At 37.6% G+C, this 18,509-nt stretch overlaps 1 protein-coding gene across 4 annotated transcripts in view; it reads left to right on the top strand.

Moving 5' to 3' along the window:
- FBXO11 (F-box protein 11) overlaps window positions 1-18,509 on the top strand; it is a 112,618-nt gene that overhangs the window by 13,783 nt on the left and 80,326 nt on the right. Inside the window, exon 1 of one of the 4 annotated variants that reach the window (XM_059891127.1) lies at window positions 5,129-5,308. Within the exon in view, the coding sequence (XP_059747110.1) occupies window positions 5,269-5,308 (40 nt within the window). The 5' untranslated portion in view covers window positions 5,129-5,268. 4 annotated transcript variants of the gene reach the window in all.

Raw genomic sequence — 18,509 nt, 5'->3', positions numbered from 1 at the left:
AAGTGACTGAGCATATTAACTTCATGGATGAGTTCTTAAAAGGTGATAAGGTTGAGTACTTAAAAAACCAAAAATAGAAGTCAAATTATTTTGAGTAGTCTAAGAAAAAAGGAATAAACAAATGGGCTTCAATCTTTGTAGAAATAACCAAAAAATGAGTAGTAACTAAGAAGGATTGAGCCAGAAGAATTAAGCAGAAAGTGATTTGGTATATAGTTGAATGAATCATCCTGAAGGATGTGTGCACATGTAAACACATGGTATAATATCATCGTAGTTTTGGAATGGTTGGAAAAAAACATGTATTAGGAAAACGTAAGTGTTACCTTAAAGAGGAACAAGCTAAATGGTAAGTTAAGAATTACTTTCAGGGAAAGTAAAAAAAACTGTCTTTTAAACCTGATCAAGAGAGGTGAAAGACTTAGATGCTGTGAAGTATGTAACATTGATAAAGGAAACTGAGGATAATTCAAAGAAATGAAGATATCCCATGCTTTTGGATTGGAAGAATCAGTATTGTTAAAATGGCCATACTACCCAAAGCAATCTGCAGATTTAATGTGATCTCTATCAAATTACCCTTGGCCTTTTTCACAGAACTAGAACAAATAATTCTAAAACTTACATGGAACCGTAAACTGACCCAGAATTACTAAAGCAGTCCTGAAGAAAAAGAACAAAGCTGAAGGCATAATTCTCCCAGCCATCAGACAATACTGCAAAGCTACAGGAATCAAAACAGCATGGTATTGGCACAAAAACAAATATATGGATCGGTGGAACAAAATTGAGAGTCCAGAAATAAACCCACATACCTACCAATCAGTTAACCTTCAACAAAAGAGGCAAGAATATACAATGGAGAGAAAAAGCTCTTTAGTAAGTGGTGTTGGGAACACTAGACAGCTGCATGAAAATTAGTGAAGTCAAAACACTCTTGCATCATACACAAAAATAAACTCAAAATGGGTTAAAGACTTAAATATGAGGCATGACACAATAAAACAGAGGACATGGGCAAAAAGCGTTTTATGACATAAATTGTACCAGTGTTTTCTTAAGGCCAGTTTCCCAAGGCAATAGAAATAAAAGCAAAAGTAAACAAACGGGACCTAATCAAACTGAGAAGCTTTTACACAGTGAAAGAAACCATAAACAAAACTAAAAGGCAACCTACAGACTGGGAGAAAATGCTTGCAAACAATGCAACCAGCAACGGCTTAATTTACAAAATACACCAACAGCTCATATAACTCAATAACAACAACAACAATAACAACCCAAATCAAAAAATGAGCAGAAGACCTAAACAGACATTTCTCCAAAGGAGATATACAGGTAGCCAACAGGCACATGAAATGATGCTCAGTATTGGTATTTATTAGAGAAATGCAAATCAAAACAACAATGAGATATCATCTCACACCAGTCAAAATGGTCATTATTTTAAAAATCTATATGTAACAAAAGCTGGAGAGGGTGTGGAGAAAAGGGAACCCTCCTACACATTTGGTAGGAATGTAAATTGGTGCAGCCACTATGGAAAACAGTATGGGGGTTCCTTAAAAAACTAAAAATAGAGTTGCTATATGATCCACTAATCCCACTTGTGGGCATATATCCAGAGAAAACAAAATTTGAAAGACACCTGCACCCTAATGTTCATAGCACTGTTTGCAATAGCCAAGACTCGGAGCACCCTAAATGACCATCAGCAGATGAATGGGTAAAGATGATGTGGCATATATACACAATGGAACAGTACTCAGACATTAAAAAAAAAAAGAATGAAATAATGTCATTTGCAGCAACATGAATGGACCTGGAGATTATCATACTAGGTGAAGTAAGAGAAAGACAAATACCATATGTTATCACTTATATGTGGAATCTAAAATATGACACACATGAACTTGCTAACAAAACAGACTCACAGATATAGAAAACAAATTTATGGTTACCAAAGGGGAAGGATAAATTAGGAGTTTTAGATTCAGATCAGATCAGTCGCTCAGTCGTGTCCGACTCTTTGCGACCCCATGAATCGCAGCACGCCAGGCCTCCCTGTCCATCACCAACTCCCAGAGTTCACTCAGACTCACGTCCATGTGATGTGAGTCAGTGATGCCATCCAGCCATCTCATCCTCTGTCATCCCCTTCTCCTCCTGCCCCCAATCCCTCCCAGCATCAGAATCTTTTCCAGTGAGTCAACTCTTCACATGAGGTGGCCAAAGTACTGGAGTTTCAGCTTTAGCATCATTCCTTCCAAAGAACACCCAGGGCTGATCTCCTTCAGAATGGACTGGTTGGATCTCCTTGCAAGAGTCCAAGGGACTCTCAAGAGTCTTCTCCAACACCACAGTTCAAAAGCATCAATTCTTCGGCGCTCAGCCTTCTTCACAGTCCAACTCTCACATCCATACATGACCACAGGAAAAACCACAGCCTTGACTAGACGAACCTTTGTTGGCAAAGTAATGTCTCTGCTTTTGAATATGCTATCTAGGTTGGTCATAACTTTCCTTCCAAGGAGTAAGCGTCTTTTAATTTCATGGCTGCAGTCAACATCTGCAGTGATTTTGGAGCCCAGAAAAATAAAGTCTGACACTGTTTCCACTGTTTCCCCATCTATTTCCCATGAAGTGGTGGGACCGGATGCCATGATCTTCGTTTTCTGAATGTTGAGCTGTAAGCCAACTTTTTCACTCTCCTCTTTCACTTTCATCAGGAGGCTTTTGAGTTCCTCTTCACTTTCTGCCATAAGGGTGGTGTCATCTGCATATCTGAGGTTATTGATATTTCTCCCAGCAATCTTGATTCCATCTCGTGTTTTTCCAGTCCAGCGTTTCTCATGATGTACTCTGCATATAGGTTAAATAAACAGGGTGACAATATACAGCCTTGACGAATTCCTTTTCCTATTTGGAACCAGTCTGTTGTTCCATTTCCAGTTCTAACTGTTGCTTCCTGACCTGCATACTATTTTCTCAAGAGGCAGATCAGGTGTTCTGGTATTCCCATCTCTTGAAGAATTTTCCACAGTTTATTGTGATCCACACAGTCAAAGGCTTTGGCATAGTCAAGAAAGCAGAAATAGATGTTTTTCTGGAACTCTCTTGCTTTTTCCATGATCCAGTGGATTTTGGCGATTTGATCTCTGGTTCCTCTGCCTTTTCTAAAACCAGCTTGAACATCAGGAAGTTCACGGTTCACATATTGCTGAAGCCTGGCTTGGAGAATTTTGAGAATTACTTTACTAGCGTGTGAGATGAGTGCAATTGTGCGGTAGTTTGAGCATTCTTTGGCATTGCCTTTCTTTGGGATTGGAATGAAAACGGACCTTTTCCAGTCCTGTGGCCACTGCTGAGTTTTCCACCAAAGAAGTACCTAATCTTTAGTGAGATGTTATTTACACCAGTATAGGTCATTAATCTAACTTAAATTCATTTTCTCTAGCTATCTTCTGAGGACACAGAAGAATAGCTGAGCAACATTTTTAAGACTTTCAGTCACGTGAAAGTAATTTTTTTTTAAGTGGAAGTATAGTTGATTTACAAGGTTGTGTTAGTTTCTGGTATACAACAAAGTGATTCAGTTTATATATATATGTGGGTGTGCATATATCTTCTTTTTTATATTCTTTTCCATTATGGTCTACTACAGGATGTTGAATGTAGTTCCCTGTACTACACATTAGGACCTTGTAAATCAACTATACTTCCACTTAAAAAAAAAATTACTTTCACGTGACTGGAAGTCTTAAAAATGTTGCTCAGCTATTTTTCTGTGTGCTCAGAAGATAGCTAGAGAAAATGAATTTTAAGTTAGATTAATGACCTATACTGGTGTAAATAACATCTCACTAAAGATTAGGTACTTCTTTGGCTGATGGTATTAGGTGTTTTAATTAAATCTTAGAGGTGGCAAATTAGAAATTATAGAATGTTGGAAATTGAACCATAGAGCCAATTCTTGAGGTTTATTCATTTGTTCAGGTTGGAATTAAAACACAGATTTCCTCACTCCCAGTCAGTGCCGATGGTGGTATCTGCTCTTGTTCTGGAATTTTATTTTCATTCTGTTCATTTTTCAGTTTAGTGATTTGTTGAATCTATTGATCTGATAAACTTTTCTGTAATTCCTTAGTTTAAACAATTTTTTGTTTTTGAATACTTGTCTTAGTTAAAAAGAACATGCAAATAAAATTATGGTTTACTTCTTACTGATTGACTTAATTTTTTTTAAATTCTGTTTTGGCTGTGACTGGTTGGGGAAAAAAAGCAATTTTACTATGCAGTGTAAGGTAAACCATGTTGATGACAGGTTCTTGTGGTGATTCCCAGTGTAATTAATTTCAGATGCATAAAAATTGGTTAATGCTTTTGAAGAGGTAGAGTTTTTTTTCACTGAATTCAAGTGTCCGTTTATAATACTGGTGGTATTTCAGATCAATAAGGAAGCGATTTACTGTTTACTAAATGATACTGAAACTTGATTATTCCTTTGGAAAAACATTCAGTTAACTCATTTCATACTGAAAATCATTCAGTAACAAGAAATACATTCCAAATGATTAAAGAGTGCAAATATTTTTTAATTAGGTATAACATGAGATCTACTTTTAAAACAAAATTTTAAGTATATAATACAGTGTTGTTAACTATAGGCAAGATATTGTATATCAGATGATGAGAACTTATCTTTCATAATTGAAACTTTATACCCACTGAGTAGCAGCTCTCCGTTTCCTCTTTCCCCTGGCCCTTCTACTCTCTACTTCTGTGAGTTTGACTATTTTAGATACTTAATAGTATTTGTCCTTTGTAACAAGCTTATTTCACTTAGCATAATGTCCTCCTAGTAAGAGCTCAATGTTTTTGTTTAGCCATAGAAGAATAAGAAGAAAGTACTTTTCATTGTAAGCAAGGCCAAAAGTCATTAAAGAAACATCAGGAGATTGACTATACAAAATAAGTTGAAAGTTCTATGCAAGAGAGGTGCTAAAAACAAAGTTAACACAAATGAAAGACTGGAAAAAAAAATTTATACTTATTTACATACAGTATTTGAGTCTTTTGAAAAATTTTATTCATTCATTTTTTTTTGGCTGCACTAGGTTTTTCATTGCTGTGCTCGGACTTTCTCTGGTTGCAGTGCCCAAGCTTCTAATTGAGGTGGCTTCTCTTGTGGAGTACGGGCTCTTGGGCACTCAGGCTTCAGAAGTTGCAGTCCTCCAGCTCTAGAGTGCGGCTCAGTAGTTGTGGCATATGCATCTGGAATCTTCCTGGACCAGGGATCAAATTTGTGGTAGGCGAATACTTATCCACTGGACCACCTAGGATATCCCTATACGAGTCTTTATTTAAAAAAATTTTTTGAGATAAAGTACAGTTTATTGAACTGAATCCTCTTTAAAAAAAAATAACTTCCATCCCATTCCCCTCCTCACTCTCACCCTTCTCAGAAACAACCACTGTCATAAATTTGATAAGGGCCTATTCATTCCTTGTAAAAAATACTTACACATGTACGTATATCTGGAAACGTGTATGCTCATAGTTGTTGCTGTGGGAAAGGAAGCTTGCCTTCAACATGTTTATGGCTCAGTGGGATAAACAAATACGAAATACCTCAAAAGACATTTAATGTGTAAGGGCCAAGTGAGTGGTATAAATCATGAGTGTCTGGCACTCTAGAAATTTTCAAATGATTCCTAAATGAATTAATTAATACAGAATTATAGGAAACTTTAAAATTAAAAAGTCAGTTCTTTTCCTTTGTACTTCTGTTCCCCAGAGATAACTATTAATTGTATTTGTATATGTCTGTGTTTACTTTTAAATTTGTTTAACACATGAATGTATAAATACACACACTTTTTTCATTAAAAAGAAACCACACTGTGTAATACTTTATAAATTAAGTTTTTCTTTTTGCTTGAATATATCCTGGGTGTTTTTTTTTTTTTTTTTTTTTTAAATAACAACATAAACAGTTGTCTCAGTCTTTTTTAGTTGAACAGTCCGTTATGTGAATACACAATTTATATTAAATGTATCTCTGTTGATTAATATTTAGGTACTTTTTTTTTTTTGCTATGATAGAATTGCAGTGAACGTCTTTGTAGAAATGTCTTTATATGTTTACGTCACAATTTCAGTTCATATCAGTGAGTTATTGAGTCAGAGGGATATTTGCTTTTTTTTCTTTCAGTTTTATTGAGATAAGTTGGCATGAAGCACTATATAAGTTTAACATGTACAGCATAATGATTTGACTTACATATACCATGAAATGATTATCATAAGTTTTATGAATATCTATTATCTCATAAAGATACAAAATTAAAGATATAGAAAAAGTTTTTTCCTTGTGATGAGATCTCTTGGGATTTACTGTTAACTTGGATATATAACACAGATCAGTATTATACTTATCATGTTTATATTACATCCCTAGTATCTATTTTATAATTGAAAATTTATATCTTTTGACTGCTTTCATCTAGTTCCTCCTTCCCAGTGCCTCACCTCTGATAACCACAAATCTGATCTTACTCTTCTGCAAGTTTGTTTTTTGATGTACATAGATCCACAACACTTTAAGTTCCTGTTACCAAATTTGTTTTAAAAAAATAATCCCACTATTAAGGAAACTAGTCTGAGGGCTAAAATGGTTTGTAAAGACTTCTCAGAGAAAGTGGGTACTTGAAAAAGATCTTGAGGATTGAGTATGTCACAGAAAAAAAGGAAAAAATAACATTCTTAGTAAGAGGAAATGGGCTGGACAAACAGCATAGAAGAGTTACCAGGGCAGAGATTTTTACTCGGTCTGCATACTCTGTTCATCTCTCAGTTTACTTTATGTTGGTGTTTCTTTTCCAGTAAGGAGGTTAGTCACTCTTTTGTCTCTCTAAGGCTCTCCTCTACCACCTGTGAATTAATCTAAATCCTTTATCCCAGTCTTTCACACTTTGGCTGCCTATTTTTCTTCCATATGATTTGTCTCTTGACAGACTCATATGCATTACTAATCTCACAGACAGACAGACACACACACAGCTATACAATTTTGAACTCAGTTGTTGCTTATAATACTTAATTTGATCGCTTCGTTTTTACCTCCATGCCTTCTTGATAGCTTCTCATATCCCAGAGTCATTTACAATTGTTGGTAGGTCCATTTATGCTTAATGTGTGAAGGAATATGAGTAAAGATTTGATAATATTTTATGTAGTAAGCTTATCTTATCTTGTTCTACACTCTGGATGTTTTGCTAATACTGTTTGGCAAAGTTTCTGAAAAATCACCAGAATGTATTTTCTTTACAAATAAATGTCTATTATCAGTGAACAGATTTGTAATACACAATAGAAACTGTGTACAATTCTCATTATAATAGGGCTTCCCTGGTAGCTCAGACAGTAAAGAATCTACTTACAATGCAGGAAACCTGGGTTTGATTTTCTGGGTCAGGAAGGTCCCCTGGAGGAGGGAATGGCACCCCACTCCAGTTTTCCTGTCTGGAGAATCCCCATGGACAAAGGAGTCTGACTGGCTACAGTCCATGGGGTCACACAGAGTCAGACACATCTAAGCGACTAACATTTTCACACTTTTCACAGTTGTAATGTTAATAGGCATCATTTATTGATCACTTTATTTCAAGTAGACACTAAATGCTGGTTTTATTCTTAACAACAGTTTCCATCATATGGACAATATACCTGTTTTACATTTGAGAAAACAGAAGTTTAGCAAATTTAACTCCCAGGACCGAGTAAATGGCAACCATAGAGTTAGAATCCATGTCTTTCTGATTAAACAGCCTGAATAAAGGTTGAATTACTATATTATACTATATCAGTAATCTTTATCTCCCATGTATAACTTTTCAAAAACACATTTCTAGGAAATATTTGTTACATAAAAATGATTACTAATTGCATTGCAGTTACCTGCTTTTAGAAAGCAAGGAGTAATGAATAATTGGCATTTCCCAAGAAAACTTTGAAAATTCAGAAAAGCATAAAGAGAAATTGAAAATTAGCAACAATCACCCTAGAGGAAACTTCCCTGGTGATCCAGTGGCTAAGAATGTTTGCTCCCAATGCAGGGGGCCCAGGTTTGATCCCTGGTCAGGGAACTAGGTCCTGCATGCCACAACGAAGAGTTCACATGCCACAACTAAAGATCCCACATGCTGCAACTGAGACCCAGCACAGTCAAGTAAACAAGTAAATGTTAAATTAAAAAGAAAAAAAACCTAGAGAAAACTTAAACATTTCTTTTTATTTGCTATAAATATAATAAGATGTAGAAATATATGTAGTATCATGTAATATTTTCATTGGACTCGTTCTATATATAATTTTGTATTCTCCCTTATTTAATATTATTAACATTATTTTCCTAATATAAATATATATGCATGTATGTATGTATTCTTTGAAAATGGATATCAGTGGCAGCGTTTTTAAAACTTTTTTATTTATATTTGGCCATACTGGGTCTTTGTTGCTGTGCAAGGGCTTTCACTAGTTGCGAAGAGCAGAGTCCATTCTCTAGTTGCAATGTGTGGGCATCTCACTGAGGTTGCCTTTCTCGATTTAGGTCATACCTGAATGGTCTAGTGGTTTTCCCCACTTTCTTCAATTTAAATCTGAATTTGGCAATAAGGACTTCATGATCTGAGCCACAGTCAGCTCCTAGTCTTGTTTTTGCTTACTGTATAGAGCTTCTCCATCTTTGGCTGCAAAGAATATAATCAGTCTGATTTCAGGGTTGACCATCTGGTGATGTCCATGTGTAGAGTCTTCTCTGTGTTGTTGGAAGATGGTGTTTACTATGACCAGTGCGTTCTCTTGGCAAAACTCTATATTAGCCTTTGCTTTGCTACATTCTGTACTCCAAGGCCAAATTTGCCTGTTACTCCAGGTGTTTCTTGACTTCGTACTTTTGTATTCCAGTCCCCTATAATAAAAAGGATATCTTTTGGGGGTGTTAGTTCTAAAAGGTCTTGTAGGTCTTCATAGAACCGTTCAACTTCAGCTTCTTCAGCGTTACTGGTTGGGGCATAGACTTCGATTACCATAATATTGAATGGTTTGCCTTGGAAACAAACAGAGATCATTCTGTCGTTTTTGAGATTGCATCCAAGTACTGCATTTCGAACCCTTTTGTTGACTGTGATGGCTACTGTATTTTCCTAAGAGATTCTTGCTCACAGTAGTAGATATAAGGGTCATCTGAGTTAAATTCACCCATTCCAGTCCATCTTAGTTCGCTGATTCCTAGAATGTGGACGTTCACTCTTGGCATCTCCTGTTTGACCACTTCCAATTTGACTTGATCCGATATTTGCTGGATCATTGAAAAAGCAAGAGAGTTCCAGAAAAACACCTATTTCTGCTTTATTGACTATGCCAAAAAGTCTTTGACTGTATGGATCACAATAAACTGTGGAAAATTCTGAAAGAGATGGGAATACCAGACCACCTGACCTGCCTCTTGAGAAACCTGTATGCAGGTCAGGAAGCAACAGTTAGCACTGGACATGGAACAACAGACTGGATCCAAATAGGAAAAGGAGTACGTCAAGGCTGTGTATTGTCACCCTGCTTAATTAACTTATATGCAGAGTACATCATGAGAAACGCTGGGCTGGATGAAGCACAAGCTGAAATCAAGATTGCTGGGAGAAATAACAATAACTTCACATATGCAGATGACACCACCCTTATGGCAGAAAGTGAAGAAAAACTGAAGAGCCTCTTGATGAAAGTGAAAGAAGAGAGAGAAAAAGTTGGCTTAAAGCTCAACATTAAGAAAACTAAGATCATGGCATCCGGCCCCTTCATTTCGTGGCAGATAGATGGGGAAACAGTGGAAACAGTGGCTTACCTTATTTTGGGGGGCTCCAAAATCACTGCAGATGGCGATTGCAGCCATGAAATTAAAAGACGCTTACTCCTTGGAAGAAAAGTTATGACCAGCCTAGACAGCATATTAAAAAGCAGAAACATTACTTTGCCAACAAAGGTCCGTCTACTCAAGGCTCTGGTTTTTCCAGTAGTCACGTATGGATGTGAGAGTTGGACTATAAAAAAAGCTGAGCGCAGAAGAATTGGTGCTTTTGAATAGTGGTGTTGGAGAAGACTCTTGTGAGTCCCTTGGACTGCAAGGAGATCCAATCAGTCCATCCTAAAGGAGATCAGTCCTGGGTATTCATTGGAAGGACTGATGTTGAAACTGGAACTCCAATATTTTGGTTGCCTGATGCGAAGAGCTGACTCATTTGAAAAGATCCTGATGTTAGGAAAGATTGAAGGCAGGAGGAGAAGGGGACGACAGAGGATGAGATGGTTAGATGGCATCACTGACTCAATGAACATGAGTTTGGGTGAACTCCGGAAGTTGGTGATGGACAAGGAGGCCTGGTGTGCTGCGGTTCATGGGGTTGCAAAGAGTCAGACACAGCTGAGCAACTGAACTGAACTGATGCTGGGAAAGATTCAGGGCAGGAGGAGAAGGGGACGACAGAGGATGAGATGGTTGGATAGCATCACCGACTCAATGGACATGGGTTTGGGTAGGCTCTGGCAGTTGGTGATAGACAGGGAGGCCTGGCGTGTTACGGTTCATGGGGTTGCAAAGAGTTGATCACAACTGAGCAACTGAACTGAGCTCTTGTTGCAGAGCACAGGTTCTAGCGTACTCGGGCTTCAGATTTTGTGGCTTGTGATTTCTAGAACACGGGCTCAGTAGTTGTGGCATATGGGCTTAGTTGCCCCATGGCATGTGGAATCCTCGACCAGGGATCAAGCCCGTGTCCCCTGCATTGGAAAGTGGATTCTTAACCACTGGACCAATAAGAAGTCCTGCATGATATGTTTTATGTATCCTGGAATTTATTTTATCATTCCTTTATTGTTAGGTTACTTTTTTGTTGTTCAGTCGCTCAGTAGCATCTGACTCTGTGACCCCATGGACTGTAGCACGCCAGGCTTCCCTGTCCTTCACCATCTCTCTTTGGTCAAACTCCTGTCCATTGAGTTGGTGATGCCATCCAAGTATCTCGTCCTCTTTTTTCCCCGTCTCCTCCTGCCTTCAGTCTTTCCTAGCATCAGGGTCTTTTCTAATGAGTCAGTTCTTTGCATCAGGTGGCCAGAGTATTGCAGCTTCAGCACCAGTCCTTCCAGTGAATATTCAGGGTTGATTTCCTTTAAGATTGACTGGTTTGATCTACTTGCTCTCCGAGGGACTCTTAAGAACCTTCTCCAGCACAACAGTTCAAAAGCATCAGTTCTTTGACACTCAGCCTTCTTTATTGTCCAACTCTTACATCCATACACGACTACTGGAAAAACCATAGCTTTGACTATATGGACCTTTGTCACTGAAGTAATGTCTCTGCTTTTTAATACGCTGTCTAGGTTTGTCATAGCTTTTCTTCCAAGGAACAAGCATCTTTTAATTTCATGGCTGCAGTCACCATCTGCAGTGATTTTTGGAACCCAAGAAAATAAGTCTGTCACTTTTTCCATTGTTTCCCTATCTATTTGCCATGAAGTGATGGGATCTTAGTTTTTTGAATCTTGAGTTTTAATCCAGCTTTTTCACTCTCCTTTTTGCCCTTCATCAAGAGACTCTTTAGTTCTTTGCTTTCTGCCATAAGGGTGGTGTCGTCTGTATATCTGAGGTTATTGATATTTCTCCCAGTAATCTTGATTCCAGCTTGTGTTTTCTTCCAGCCTGGCATTTCGCATGATGTACTCTACATAGAAATTAAATAAGCAGGGTGACAGTATACAACCTTTACCAATTTGGAACCGGTCTGTTGTTCCATGTCCAGTTCTAACTTGCTTCTTGACCTGCACACAGATTTCTCAGGAGGCAGATCAGGTGGTCTGGTATTCCCATATTTTTAAGAATTTTCCACAGTTTGTTGTGATCCACACACTTCCAGTTTTTCTCTATTGTAAGTTAACACCATAAGGAGAAATCTTATCAGGATGGGCCCTATGAGTTCCAACATTGAGATGCCTCACCTTTCCAAAGACAGTTGTGAAAGTCACACAGATGTGTCTGACTCTTTGGGATGTCATGGACTGTAGCCTGCCTGGCTCCTCTGTCTATGGAATTCTCCAGACAGGAGTACTGGAGTGGGTTGCCGTTTCCTTCTCCAAAGGAAGAAGATAATAATGACAGATTAAACGTGCACACATAGTTAATAGTCAGAGTTTTGGCATGATAATAACTACATAATTCTACATCTTTTCTCCCATAGAAGTCATAAAATTTTAAAATAAGGAAAATAACTGAACTTCCATTTTCAGTGAACTGAAAGACAGCATGTAGACTCCAAATTATATTTAAAGGCTGTCAAAAGCATCTTGAGAAGGAGCAGAAGTTGTGAACTTAAAAATATTTACTGAAGTTTAAGGGTTCACCTTGAAGTTCAAAGGCTAAATCTCTTGTTGTAGTAACAGGGTTGGTGCCAGAAATACCTAGTTTGATTCAGAACAGAAGAAAAGGTAGAGCTACATTTACATGGAGCAGTATGCACCCGAATCAGCTTTTCTGTCTAGCATCAAAGAAGGAGTCTTTCGACTCTTACTCTTTGGTAAGGAAACCAGAACGGTGCATCAGAACAAATTGTTTTAAGTACAATTAAAACTTAACTGAAACTGTAATTTTTCTCTTGAAAGGGGTACTTGTGCCAGGGTAAACTGACCAGAATGGTCATAAAGATTACTTTGGGCAGCCAACCACCCTCATCTTTCTCCCTACAAAGTTCTTTCCAAGGGGTTGATAGTTGGGCTGGCCTCAGATCTCTGTATAACATTCCATACCAGAAGATGTTAAAGCAGTGTTTACAAAGTAAGGAAGTAAATCAAGAGCCAAAGATTTCATATCCAGTTATGCCATTCTTCAAGTATGAAAGGTATAAACAGAACTCAGAGAATGCTGTATATATATGAGCCCTTCTTGAGGAAACTGTTAAAGGATAAACTTCAGCCAGCCAAGAGCTATCTGAGAAAAGAATTTGTTGTAACCATTGAATATATATGTGTGTGTGTGTGTGTGTGTGTGTGTGTGTGTGTGTAGAGAGAGAGAGAGAGGTTTATAACCCTAAAGACTAAAACAAATGTAGAGATTATGATGGAACATAATGTTATATACCTTGATGATGTAGAAATGATGAAAACTAATAAAATTTGAGAGAAGAAAGTGTATAGATTACCTCATTGTAATTACTGGTAGTCAAAAACTGTATTCAAGATCACAAGTAATGGAAGTATAAACATGTTTAACACTTCAAAGGAAACCATAAAGGTAATGCTACTGATTGAATTAAGTAAGGAGAGGAAGAGGAAACATGTTCATTTTAACATTGTTCATATTAAGGAATTAACAGGTATCTTAAAAAATAATCTAGTGGAATTCTAAGTCAATAATATGAGTTAATCGCTAGAACAACAACAACAAAAAAACCTTACTAAAATTTGAAAGAACTGGAAACCTATCTAAAAGAAAACATCATCTGTTGAAAGAATATTCATAAACAGCCACACACGTAACACAACATAGCAGTACTAAGACCAGACACCTTTTATATAAAAGAATACAAGTAGGCTTTATCCCACCTCTGAAGGAAAAAGCTTCCAGTTAGATTCAGAGCAAAATGAATTCTGTGGTTTGTCTGCAAGAAAATGATTGTGAAAGCTTAAGATGGCAAAGTGAAAGAAATTTAGGGATGTCATGATTGTAACATACAAGGTGGAGTTCATAGTAAAAAGAAATAGGTGAAGAATACAATTTCTCAGACAGTGGAGTGAAAGTTTAATAGACGTGACTATCTGTATATCAACTAAAATAGCAGCCTAGGTTAAGCCGAAATTATAGAAAATATAAGGAAAAGTGGAAACATGTCAGTAGTCGGAAATACGTAATTGAAAGACACAAAACAAACCTTAAATAAAAAGACATATCATCTTTTCTGGATAGAAAGGATAACATTGTCACAGTTCCCTCTGAAGTAGTTTGTCAACTAGTTTTTAAGACATGGTGATTCCAAAGTTAATAAGGGAAAATATGCAAGAGTAGCCGGGAGAGCTGAAAAACTTAAGAGAACTGAGGGAGAACTTGTTTTTCCAGAAATTAAGGTATAAAGGTAAAATGCACAAAACAGGCATGGTACCAATGAACAAACATACATGGGTCAGTGCAGCAGAATAGTAAGTCCAGAAATACTTTGAAATACATGTGAGAATGTAAAAGTGACATCTCAAATATGTGGAAAAAAATAAACAGTTAACTAGGGACAGCTGGTTAGCTGTTTGAAAGAACTTCAATCTGTAAATTTCACCCATATACCAAATGGATCAATGAAAAATAAAGCCATGAAAGTAATAGAAGAAAGCATTAAAAAAGTCTTTACACTTTTGATGTGCGGAAGGCTATTTAAATTAAATCCAGAATTCATAAAATAATGGGTAATTTTTACTGCATTAAAAAAGCAGTCTCTGAATGGATAAAAACGTGATATGTATATTTACAATGAAATTATCAGTTCAGTTCAGTCGCTAAGTCGTGTCTGACTCTTTGCGACCCCATGAATTGCAGCACGCCAGGCCTCCCTGTCCATCACCAACTCCTGGAGTCTACCCAAACCCATGTCCATTGAGTCAGTGATGCCATCCAGCCATCTCATCCTCTGTTGTCCCCTTCTCCTCCTGCCCCCAATCCTTCCCAGCATTGAAATTATGTTCAGCCTTAAAAAAAAATCCTATCACATGGTAAGCATGGATAAACCTTGAGGAGATTATGCTGGGTGGAATAAACCAGTCACAAATACTACATAATTCTACTTAAATGAGGTATCTTAAACTAGTCAAACTCTTAGAAACAGAAAGTACAATAGTGGTTGCCAGGAACTAAGTGGAGAGGAAAAAGGGAAATTGTTTTTCACTGGGTATCAGTTCAGTTCAGTCGCTCAGTCGTGTCCAACTCTTTGCGACCCCATGGAGTGCAGCATTCCAGGCCGCCCTGTCCATCACCAACTCCCAGAGTTTACTTAAACTCATATCCACTGAGTCAGTTTTGCCATCTAACCATCTCATCTTCTGTCATCCCCTTCTCCTCCTGCCTTCCATCTTTCCCAGCATCAGGGTCTTTTCAAATGAGTCAGTTCTTCACATCAGGTAGCCAAAGGATTGGATTTTCAGCTTCAGCATCAGTCCTTCCAATGAATATTCAGGACTGATTTCATTTAGGATAGACTGGTTGGATCTCCTTGTTGTCCGAGGGACTCTCAAGAGTCTTCTCCAGCACCACAGTTCAAAAGCATCAATTCTTTGGCACTCAGCTTTCTTTATAGTCCACCTCTCACATCCATACGTTACGACTGGAAAAATCATAGCTTTGACTAGACAGACCTTTGTTGGCAAAGTAACGTCTGTGCTTTATAATAGGCTGTCTAGGTTGGTCATAACTTTTCTTCCAAGGAGCAAACATCTTTTAATTTCATGGCTGTGGTCACCATCTGCACTGATTTTGGAACCTAAAAAAGTCAGCCATTCTTTCCACTGTTTCCCCATCTTATTTGCCATAAAGTGATGGGACCGGATGCCATGATCTTAGTTTTCTGAATGTTGAGTTTTAAGACAACTTTTTCACTCTCCACTTTCACTTTCATCAAGAGGCTCTTTAGTTCTTCCCTTTCTGCCATAAGTGTGGTGTCAGCTGCATATCTGAGGTTACTGATATTTCTCCCAGCAATCTTGATTTCAGCTTGTACTTCATCCAGCCTGGCATTTCACATGATGTACTCTGCATAGAAGTTAAATAAGCAGGGTGATTGTATACAACCTTTCCTGATTTGGAATCAGTCTGTTCCATGTCTGGTTCTAACTGTTGCTTCTTGACCTGCATACAGATTTCTCAGGAGGCAGGTCAGGTGGTCTGGTATTCCCATCTCTTTAAGAAGTTTCCAGTTTGTTGTGATCCACACAGTCAAAGACTTTGGCATGGTCATTAAAGCAGAAGTAGATGTTTTTCTGAAACTCTCTTGCTTTTGCGATGATCCAGTGGATGTTGGCAATTTGATCTCTGGTTCCTCTGCTTTTTCTAAAACCAGCTTGAACATGTGGAAGTTCACGGTTCATGTACTATTGAAGCCTGGCCTGGAGAATTTTGAGCATTTCTTTGCTAACATGTGAGATGAATGCAGTTGTGCAGTAGTTTGAACATTCTTTGGCATTGCCTTTCTTTGGGATTGGAATGAAAACTGACCTTTTCCAGTCCTGTGGCCACTGCTGAATTTTCCAAATTTGCTGGCATATTGAGTGCAGCACTTTCACAGCATCATCTTTCAGGATTTGAAATAGCTCAACTGTAATTCCATCACCTCCACTAGTTTTGTTCATAGTGATGATTCCTAAGGCCCGCTTGACTTCACATTCCAGGATGTCTGGCTCTAGGTGAGTGACACCATTGTGGTTATCTGGGTCATGAAGATCTTTTTTGTATAGTTCTTTGGTATATTCTTGCCACCTCTTCTTAATATCTTCTGCTTCTGTTAGGTCCATACCATTTCTGTCCTTTATTGTGCCCATCTTTGCATGAAAAGTTCCCTTGGTATCTCTAATTTTCTTGATATCATTGGGTATAGAGTTTCCTTTTTGCATGATGAAAAAGTTCTAGAGATCCATTGCACAACATTGTGCATATGGTTAACACTATTACACTGTGCACTTAAAAGTGTCTTAGATGATGTTTTATATTATGTGTTTTGTTTACCACAATTTTTTAAAACTGCCCTCAGAATGCCAAAATCTGTCATAATACAACAGTCAGAATACAGATTAATGACTAGCAAAACTTACCTGCAGTTCATATCACAAAGGGTGTTCTTGTGTATAAATCCTGTAAACTCAGTTTAAAAAGCCCTGCAGTCTAATAAAAAATGGGGGCAAAGATGTGAATAGATAATTCACAGAAAATTAAATGCAAATAGCTTATGCGCATCTGAGAAGCTGCTAATATAACTTCATTCAAAGTAAGAGAATTTCAAACCAAAACACCTATTAGGTAAAAACCTAAAAGTTAGATAACATCCTCATGGTGCTTTGTCATAAATGACTACTGAGGATAAAATTAAGATATCCTCTGGAATTCAGTTGGGCACTGTCTCTCAGAATAAAAGTACATTTACTTTTGATAAAATAGAAACATCTTTGGACTTAAAAGAATAAAAAACAGTGTGTTAAGTAGGGACTAAATACATGAGTCTACCTAAATCTGGTTTAGAAGCGCTGGCAGATGCTCTGAAAGTTCTTTTCTTTCAGGATGGAGACCAAAGCTATATTGGTGTGCAGGTTGGATAAAGGAGGTACACTACTTGTTTGCTTACTATTCAAGAAACTACGGGGCTGAGTCAAGAAGGAGCTTATAGGCTTATATAAATTATACATCCATAGTAGTGGAAGGAAGCAGTGAAAGCCTCCTAGATAAGATCTGAGCCAACCTGCTCATGATGTAGTGACTGGATATTCAGGAAGAGCCCATCTGCAGCAATTAACAAACTTCATTGGAGTGGGAGACTTGAGTGAGAGGTGCCAGCAAATCAAAAACTGTTAAGGTGAGGTACACACGTGTAAACATACCCACCAGCACCCCTGTTTTCCTCTGCTGTATATACACATGCAACTTTAACTTGTGATGAACCTTCGAACAAAAATTCAAAAACACACAGGAAAAAGTAACCCTAAAAAAAGACAGGTCAACACCTTTACTAAAAAAAAGGTTGGGGGGGAGAAGACACTCTGTATATTGATAGAGAAATATCTTCAAGATTTCTTTGCTTGGTGGGAGAAAAGAAGATCACAGTACAGTGTTTATAAACACTTTTGTCTGGAGTAAGGGAATAGTTGATATTCTGTCAAGTAAATTGTTCTTCACAGACTATTGTCAGATAACTAAATATATTTAAGATTCTCAGGGAGATAAAGGAATAAGTAATATCCATAAAAGAAAACCAAAAATAAGTACATGCCAATTTGGCCTTCCCTGGTGTCTCAGTGGTAAAGAATCCTGCTGGTGCAGGAGACACAAGTTCAATCCCTGGGTTGAGAAGATCCCCTGGAGAAGGAAATGACAGCCTACTCCAGTGTTCTTGCCTGGAAAATTCCATGGACAGAGGAGCCTGGCAGGCTACAGGATATTATTTATTCCTTTATCTCCCTGAGAATCTTAAATATATTTAGTTATCTGAAGATTGTTCTTCACAGACTAAAGATTTACTTGAATGAGAATATCAATTATTCCTCTACTCCAGCACAAAAGGAAATAGACTATAAACACTGTACTGTGATCTCCTTTTTTCCCACCAAGCAAATGGAGTCGCAAATAGCCAGACACGACTTAACCAGTAAACAACGACAACAGATTAACAAATAGATGTAAAAACTGAGCACTGGAAATGATTTAACTTAGTAGATGAGAT

This window comes from Bos taurus, chromosome 11 (genome assembly GCF_002263795.3).
Source record: "Bos taurus isolate L1 Dominette 01449 registration number 42190680 breed Hereford chromosome 11, ARS-UCD2.0, whole genome shotgun sequence".
NCBI classification, from domain to species: Eukaryota; Metazoa; Chordata; class Mammalia; order Artiodactyla; family Bovidae; genus Bos; species Bos taurus.
This window is presented reverse-complemented; position numbering and strand designations above follow the sequence as displayed.